This window comes from Hemitrygon akajei, chromosome 5 (assembly GCF_048418815.1).
Source record: "Hemitrygon akajei chromosome 5, sHemAka1.3, whole genome shotgun sequence".
NCBI classification, from domain to species: Eukaryota; Metazoa; Chordata; class Chondrichthyes; order Myliobatiformes; family Dasyatidae; genus Hemitrygon; species Hemitrygon akajei.
The window spans coordinates 126,288,396-126,297,797 of NC_133128.1; the positions used below are offsets into that span (position 1 = coordinate 126,288,396).

A 9,402-nucleotide genomic window follows, 5' to 3' on the forward strand; every position below is an offset into this window, starting at 1 on the left:
GTGAGGATATCAAGGATCTGATTCCACAAAGAGGTATTGAGGCCAAGGTCTTGAAGCTTATCAATTGGTTTTGAGAGGATGACGGTATTGAATGCTGAGCTATAGTCGATAAAGAGCGTCCTGATGTATGCATCTTTGTTGTCCAGATGTTCCAGGGTTGAGTGAAGAGCCAATGAAATGGCATCTGCTGTGGACCTGTTGGACTGGTAGGAAAATTGGAGCAGATAATATAAGTTGCCACAGGCCTGTTACCCTTGTCTGGTGAAGGGATAGTCAACAAAGGAGCTGTGTAGCCTCAGCTGTTGCAAGAACTAGGCCTCAAGCCTTGGGTCTGCCTGCTGCTGCAGGCCAGTTGAGTGATGCGGAAGCACTACTGTTGATTCAGCTTGGCTGGGCCTGGCCTCGCCCGTCGGTGCTGCCCTCCTGATGGAGGGACAGGCTGGGCTGTGTGCGTCTGTAAACTGCCGGGAGACTGCATCATCGATTGCTGGCCTACATGTGTTTTGTTTCTGAGTGAATATGCTTCTTTGCTTGATATTTTAAATTATATTACTTGCTGTTTTTGAATGTTTGCTTGCTACTTTGAACATTTTGCACCTTGGCCACCTTGTCTCATTCAGCTGCATCTAAGTATGGTTTGAATGATAATTAAACTTGATTTGATCCAAGACGCTTTCCAGGAAGGAGTTGATATGTTTCATCACCAACCTCTCAAAGAACTTCATCACAGTGGATATGTGCTTTTGGGCGATAGTCATTGAGGTAGGTTACCACATTCTCCTTAGACACTGGTATAATTGAAGCCAAAAGAAACCAAGCATGAAGCCCAGTTTACAGTCCAGTTCCCAAGGGAAAATTGATCATAGTTAACTAAGTTTAACTCAGATGAAGTGAGTTATATTGTGCAAGCAAGAAAAACGTGACACATGAGAAAATGAAACATATAAACCTACAGTATTGATACAGAAAACTAGCACTTCAGTTACCAAAAGGATATGCTGACAAAGCTGTTTAAAGTTGTGCATTTGACCCTGGTTTGCATTAACAGGCAAAAAGACTGCTAAATGAAAGAGGTAGAGTAAAGGTAGACAGGTATTAATCAGAGAGGGACAAACAGTTGATAGTTTGGGCCAAGACCCTTCATCAGCCCAAACATCTGCAGTTTACCTCCCTCCACAGATACCACCTCATCTCTTGTGTTTATTAATCTGAGATCTGACATCTGACAGTCCCGATGAAGGATCTCGACCTGAAACATCGACTGTTTATTGCTCTTCAGGGATGCTGGTGTGTGTGTGTGTGTGTGTGTGTGTGTGTGTGTGTGTGTGTGTGTGTGTGTGTGTGTGTGTGTGTGTGTGTGTGTGTGTGTGTGTGTGTGTGTGTGTGTGTGTGTGTGTGTGTGTGTGTGTGTGTGTGTGTGTGGCACTCTGGATTTCCAGCAGCTGCAGAATCTCTTGTGCTTACTGTGAGATAAGATGCAGTTGGAACGTTAGTACTTGATTTGTTACTGGGATGGAACCAGTGAGGCTAGGAAGGATCTTGGTGTTGCATTCTGTGCACCAGGTGTAGAAAGGAACTGGTCATTCTCCTTAAGAGCAGAGGAGGTTCCTTTATCAGGGGGTTGCCTCTCCTTGAGAGATGTTGGAATAATTGCTTGAAGACATTGGTGAATCAAGTCCACTCCTAATTGGAATTGTCCTGGCTGGTAAATGGTAAATGTTTTATTATTATTACATGTACTGTGATGCAGTTGTTTTGCATACCAATCATCTCATCACATTGTGATAGGTCAAGGGAAAATCAATAACAGAATTTTTGTTTACTCTTGTAACTCTACAATGTGCTAATGTAAGGAAATAATCTGTATGGGTGGCTTGGTAGTGTCATGGTGATTGTAACGCTATTACATTGCGAGCAACCCAGGTTTAATTTTGTCGCTGTCTGTAAGGAGTTTGTACGTTCCCCTCATGACCACATGTGTTTCCTCCAGGTGTTCCAGTTTCCTCAAACCTTCCAAACATGTACTTGGTCACATGGGTGTAATTGTGAAAGCAGAATAAAGCGGTACAGAATCAAAGTACATGCAGGCAGACATTAAGGTTCAAGGCCATAATGAGGTAGACTGTGAAGGCAAGTGTTCACCTCAGTGTAACTAGAGGATAGTCTCATGACAGAGGGTTAGAAGTTGTCTTGAGCTTTTTCCTCCATGTGGGCAAGGGGCATCTGGGTCTTGGGTTCACGTGCTGGTCTTCGCTGAATTAGAATCAGGTTTATTATCACTGGCACATGTCATGAAATACGTTGCTTTGCGTTGGCAGTACTTTGCAATACTTAATAACTGAACTGTAAGAAATATTATAGATATATCATTGAATTAAATAAGTAATGCAAAAAGAGCAAATAAAAAGGGGAGGAAAAGGTAGTGTTCAAGGCATCATTGCCCAATCAGAAACCTGATGGTGGTGAGGAAGGAGCTATTCCTAAAATGTTGTGTGTGTCTTCGGGCTCCTGTACCTCCTCTTTGATAGTAACAATGAGAAGAGGGCATGTCCTGGGTGATGGGGGTGCTTAGTGACGGATGCCATCTTTTTGAGGCATCGCTTTTTGATGATGTTCTCGATGCTAGTGCCCATGATGGAGCTGGCTGAGGTTACAGCTTTCTGCATGAAATGCTGGAGGAACTCAGCAGGCCAGGCAGCATCTATAGAAAAGAACGAACAGCCGACTCTTTACTCTTGTATGCTGCCTGGCTTGCTGAGTTCCTTCTGCATTCCATGTGAGTTGCTTTGGATTTCCAGCATCTGCAGGCTTTCCCACATTTGCGTTCCAACTTCCTACAGCTGTTTCCGATCCTGTGCAGTGGCATCTCTATACCAGACAGATGGTGATGCGACCAGTCAGAATACGCTCCCCAGTAGGAATCTGTGAGAGTCTTTGGTGACATACGAAGTTTCCTCGAACTCTGAACGAAATATAGCTGCAGTGTCTTCCCTGTAATCGCATCAATATATTAGGCTTAGGATAGATCTTCAGAGCTGTTGACAGCCAGGAAATTGAAACTGCTTAGTGAATATTATTTTATCATTAGTGATAACAAATGGTTGCCCTTGTGAACAATGTGACACACAAGTAATTCTTTCCTGGTATGGTTTAACCACAATCTTTAACCCTCAGATTCATATTGCTCTTTGAAACTGTCAGTAATTGATGTGTTTTTGTAGTCTCAGTTCTGAGCTTTGTATTTCCATGATGTCTTATGAAATGTGATACTATCCATTAATACTTTAGGGGTTTGAATCAATAATAGATGATGCATGAAATTTAAAAAAAGAACTGTACTTGCTGGAAATCTGAAATAAAAAACTGAAATGCTGGAAACACTCAGCAGGTCAGGCAGCAACCATGGAGTGAGAAGCACAGAATTAGCTTTAATAACACTGACATACAATTTGCTGTTTTGCTGCAGCAGTACAGTGCAATACATATAAAATACTATAAATCATAATAAGAAAGATATATATTATATATATATACGCACACAAATTAAATTTATTTTTAAATGCCACATTGGGTCATCTCCTTCTGAAGATGTCCTTGATGCTGTTTCCAATTCTGTGCAGTGGCCCTTCCATACCAGACAGTGACGCAACCAATTAGAATTCCCTCCACAGTACATCTGGAGAAATTTACTAGAGTCACTTCTTCATAATTGTATTAATATGTTGGGCCCAGAATTGACAACCAGGAAGTTGAACTCTTGATATCTCTAGTCAGCTATCCTTTGCCAGCATTGGGTAAGAGAGGAAACAAGTGTGTGTGTGTGTGTGTGTGTGTGTGTGTGTGTGTGTGTGTGTGTGTGTGTGTGTGTGTGTGTGTGTGTGTGTGTGTGTGTGTGTGTGTGATGTGTAGAACAGAAGGAATATCAGTATAGGGAGAGACCAAAGGAATGAAAGAGGCAGATTGAAGCAAATTGTTTGTCTGTGTATATGTGTGCATGTGCCCCACAGGTAGTAGAGGAGGAAAGCTAAGCCAGAATCATAAGAGTGAGCAAAAAAAAATGAGTTATCTGAAATTGGTGAGGTGATATTGAGTGTGAAATCTTCAGTATGTCCCAATGGAAGATGAAGTGTATTTTTCTTGTGCAGGAGTTCACAGACAAATTGTCAGAGCGAAATACTGAGCTTTAGTGGCAGGCAACACACAGCTGAAGGTTCCTCCCATAGACTGAGCGCTGGTGCTCCGTAAACTGCTCACCCGGTCTGTGTTTGCTTTCTCCAGTGTTGAGGACACTGCATTGTGAACACCGAGTGCGGTGCACAGACTGGAAGAAGTACGAGTGATGTACTGCCTTCGATGGGAATGAGAGAATGACCGGGGTGGAAGGGGTCTTTGATTACATTCACCGTTTTCTCGAGGCAGCGGAAAGTGTAGATGGAGTTGAGAGGGGAGGCTGGTTTGTGTGATGATAGTGGATACATCTGAGGCAACTGTAAGGACAGTCTCATAACTGGAGCAACATAATGGGGGGGAGAAACTGGGAGAATGAAATGGAGTCTATATAAGGATAGGGCAGGAAGACGCACAGTCAAGGTAGGTGGAAACTTGTGTGTGTTTGTGAGGAATAATGTCCTCTGAGATGGGGACAGAGCGATACAGAAACGTCAATAGGTGATGAGTTGTTGCTTGTTTTTTCTTTAATATTCAATGACACCTTTGCAGTGGGACTTTGAAGAGCTTGGATATGTGTGTCCAGGTAGGTGATCCAACTTTAGAGTAATGAATCATGTTTCGTACTAGTGATTGCAATGGTATTACCCTCCCGTCATCTGTCCATACTTCATCTGGACGAGGCCTAATTAATATTGTTCAATTTTTCTTTTAGTTTACTGGTAATGCAGTCAATTGATTAGACGAGAAAATATGAGACAATCCCTCGTTGCTCCTTGGTTCTCTCTAGACCTAGCCGACTCTCAGGCTAATTTGTGTTTCTGTTCCCACAGAATGATTCTGGGAACAGTGTGAGGAGAGTGAGACTTATCAGGTTGCCTTTACATAGGACCAGAGTGGATGGAGCGAATGTCCTCCTCTTGTTCCGTAGCCATGCTGTGTCCAGGGAGTTCACTGACACATCAACTGACCTGCAACTAAATCTATCTCTTCTTCCTCTTCTCACAGCCCCTACCTTTCAGAGAAACATCATCGCTGCAGGTTTTTATCACAATCTAATAGAATAAAGGAGGTCTTTATAGATAAAGATTAGCTTTATTTGTCCCACGTACATCAAAACACACAATGAAATGTCTCATTCATGTCAAATCAAATCTGTGAGGTTTGTTCTTTTTTTAATCAAAATATATTTTATTCAAAATTAAAATTATGTACAATAAACCATTCAATGACTCTCAGTCCTTTACAAATGTTTCCTTTACATTCCCACACTTTTGCCACCCAGGTGGCACTCTGTTACTTCATATTTACATACACTTGTTGAGGGGTATACACCCTGACCCCCTACCCCTCAACTCCCGCGGGAGAAGAACCCTAGACCGTGGTCCTTCCCCACCGGGCCTTTGCGGTGGCTGCACCGAGTTTGAGTGCGTCCCTCAGCACGTACTCCCGCAGCCGAGAATGTGCCAGTCGGCAGCATTCCCCCACGGACATCTCCGTGTGCTGGTAGACCATCAAGTTTCGGGCCGACCAAAGAGCGTCTTTCACCGAGTTGATGATCTGCCAGCAGCAGCGGATGTTGGTCTCGGTGTGCGTCCCCGGGAACAGCCCGTAGATCAGAGAGTCCTCTGTCACGCAGCTGCTGGGGATGAACCTTGACACTGTCCCCTCCATCTTGTTCTGGGCAGCCTACAAGTGCCACCATGCTTCTGGTGCCATCAAAGCATGCCCACAACTCACTAACCCTACCCCCTACCCCTTACTGCACACCTTTGGAGTGTGGGAGAAAACCAGAGAACCCAGAGGAAACCCACGTGGTCACAGAGGGAACATACAAACTCCTTACAGACAGTGGCAGGAACTTAACCCCAGTTGGTAATCGTGGGCATTACAATATCATTATGTTAATCGCTATGCTAATTAGCCACCCCAGACATAATGGAGCTGCAAGAAGTAGATAACTTGAATTCGACAATGTGTAATTATAAATTCCACTCATTCATCTTCATCCATTAACCTACAAACCCTTCAGACCAAGTACAAGCTTTTAAATTCAGCAAAAAGAAAGACTTTCAAGTGGAGATGATAATAAATCTCCTGAGATGCTACAAGAGCAAACTTTAGCTGGCATATACACACACACACACACACACACACACACTGGTCCCATCAGTGGAGGGTCAGCGTCTGGCCTATGTGACTCAACGTGGACGAAGGAGATTTAGATGCATACTTTTATTGGTTACGCATTGACTCTCAGATGTTTTTTTGAAAGATGATGACCTGCTCTCTCATGGAGGCACACAGCCATACAATATGCATGTGTACCGTCAGTCATGCATGTGCCTATAGATGCTGCCTGGCCTGCTGCGTTCCACCAGCATTTTGTGTGTGTTGCTTGAATTTCCAGCACCTGCGGATTTCCTCGTGTGTTTGCGTTTCTTCACACTTGCTTGCCCCGAGCTGCACTGTCTGGTTGGGTGGCAACTGCATTCCTCGGTGAAGAACGGGAGTGGTGTCCGGGTGGCTGTTGCCGCTGCACTCCCAGCAACGTCAGGAGCAGAGAGGGGAGAGCTCCTGGAGCTCAGAGAGAATACAAATCTTCTTCTCGGGGATCGAGCAGCACCTTTGGGTCTCTCAGTGCAGAATCTGCCCTTCCACCTCATCACATTGATGACTCAACACATTCTGAAGCTGAACAGCTATGTGCTCCAGATCGAAAACAAGTTGTTAAGAACGGGGAGATCCCCGAAGAGATTTTTGATGTCTCCTTTTCACAAAAACATCTAAGATCTAAGATAAAATGCTTCAGCAATTAAAAAAAATTATGTTGGTTCATTACCTCTGGCCACATTGAGCTGTGGGTCACACTGGGCCAGACACAGGACCGTCCACTGACAGGGATCTGGACTGAGGTGAGAGATGGTTCTCTCTTTGACTCTAGGTTATAGTAAATCACTCACCACAAGACCAGCGCAGAGCTGACTAACAGTCAGATTCAGCCAGGACTGGTGGAGGTGGAATGGGAGGGTAGGAGATGTGGTGGGTGTGGGGAGGGGAGACGTTTGCTGGAGACCGGTGGCAGTGGATTGCGAGGGCGGAAGTGGGGTGCAGGGGCCCCATGGAATACATTGCCTTTCTACAGTAACAAATGAGCACTTCATGAAAAAAAAAGACAGCCACTGAGAATCGATCTCTACCAGTGCTCGACTTGGAGAAAGAACATCTTGTCTAAACGCCCTGATGAGTAGATTTGGAGGGCTGACATTGGAGCCGATTTCCTCCCATTGACATTGGGAGTGGGACTGTGCTCTTGCTCACGTGGGCTCAGTTCGGCACTGGTGACCCACTCCCGGAGCTCGGCCCAGTTCAGCGCACTCACACTCCCAGGGTAGGGGCGCTGTGGTTAGTACAGACACTAGACGTTGGAGCAAAAGCCCAAACAAACACCAGGTCCTGATTCAGCGTCTCGGCCTGTAACTGAGTTCCCACAGCAGAGTGCGTTGTTTCTCGCTGGCATTTGCTGCTGCCGCCTCTTCGCTCCAGTAACTCAGGCTCATGATCTCATGAGCCATCTGTGTGTGGCTTGCATGCCCTCTCCATGGCAACGCCAAACTCTGGTTCCATCCCACGCCACAATGATAAGATAGTAAGTAAGCTGGCCACGGTAACTTGACCTTTAGCTTGGGTGACGGGTGACAGGAATTGATGGGAAGGCTTGGGACTACTGTGTCCATTGCTCCCGCTGTAGCTTCCTGTTTATCTGTGAGACATGACGTAGAGTGAGGTCCCGTCACCTCCAACAGGATCTCACCATCAAACACACCTTTTTTTTTTTGACAGTTAGATATTTATTTGCCACAAATCAAAATAAAACATTTTAATGGTAAGATTTCTGGTAACGTGCACGGGCACCAGGTCCACCGAATTTCTTGGCCTCACAACGAGGATCAGCAACCAGCAGAGTCCTGTCATACTGGATGAGGATGTCCTTGATCTCCTTCTTGGATGCTTCATCTACATATTTCTGGTAGTAAGCCACCAATGCTTTGGAAATGGATTGACGGATAGCATAGATTTGAGCTACGTGACCACCACCCTTCACATGAACTCTGATGTCGACACCAGCAAACCTTTCTTTGCCCAAAAGCAGAACTGGCTCCAACAGCTTGTACTGTAAAGTCTTTGGCTCAATCTGTTCCAGAGGCCTGCCATTCACTTTGATGAGGCCATTTCCCCTTTTGCAATGAGCAACAGCAGTCGCTGTTTTCTTTCGCCCAAAAACCTGAGCAGATTGCGAAGGTCCTTTCGCAGGCATGTTCCTGGTGGAGCGGCAGCAGCTAGAAAGCAAACACACCTTTCTGTCTCCCCCGCTTTCTGCTCTCCGCAGTTACCACTCCCTACGTGACCCCCTTGTCCACTTGTCCCTCACCTCTGATTTCCCTCCTGGCACTTATCCTTGTAAGCATAGAAAATAGGTGCAGGAGTAGGCCATTTGGCCCTTCGAGCCTGCACTGCCATTCAGTATGATCATGGCTGATCATCCAACTCAGAACCCTGTACCTGCTTTCTCTCTAGACCCCCGATCCCTTTAGCCACAAGGGCCATATCTAACTCCCTCTTAAATATAGCCAATGAACCGGCCTCAACTGTTTCCTGTGGCAGAGAATTCCACAGATTCACCACTCTCTGTGTGAAGAAGTTTTTCCTCATCTCAGTCCTAAAAGGCTTCCCCTTTATCCTTAAGCTGTGACCCCTCGTTCTGGACTTCCCCAACATCGGAAACAATCTTCCTGCATCTAGCCTGTCCAATCCCTTTAGAATTCTATACGTTTCAATAAGATCCCCCCTCAATCTTCTAAATTCCAGTGAGTATAAGCCTAGTCGATCCAATCTTTCTTCATATGAAAGTCCTGCCATCCCAGGAATCAATCTGGTGAACCTTCTCTGTACTCCCTCTATGGCAAGAATGTCTTTCCTCAGATTAGGGGAACAAATCTGTGCACAATATTCTAGGTGTGGTCTCACCAAGGCCTTGTACAACTGCAGTAGAACCTCCCTGTTCCTGTACTCAAATCCTTTTGCTATGAATGCCAACATACCATTTGCCTTTTTCACCGCCTGCTGTACCTGCATGCCCACCTTCAATGACCGGTGTACAATGACACCCAGGTCTCGTTGCACCTCCCCTTTTCCTAATCGGCCACTGTTCAGATAATAATCTGTTTCCCTGTT

The 9,402-nt window shown here is 45.2% G+C and overlaps 1 protein-coding gene across 1 annotated transcript; it reads right to left on the reverse strand.

Moving 5' to 3' along the window:
- Positions 1 to 7,994: 7,994 nt before the first annotated feature.
- On the reverse strand, positions 7,995 to 8,511 carry LOC140727369 (small ribosomal subunit protein uS9-like). The gene has a single exon (XM_073044644.1). The coding sequence runs from the start codon at positions 8,483 to 8,485 to the stop codon at positions 8,048 to 8,050; it is 438 nt and encodes a 145-aa protein (XP_072900745.1). The 5' UTR covers positions 8,486 to 8,511; the 3' UTR covers positions 7,995 to 8,047.
- Positions 8,512 to 9,402: the final 891 nt, after the last annotated feature.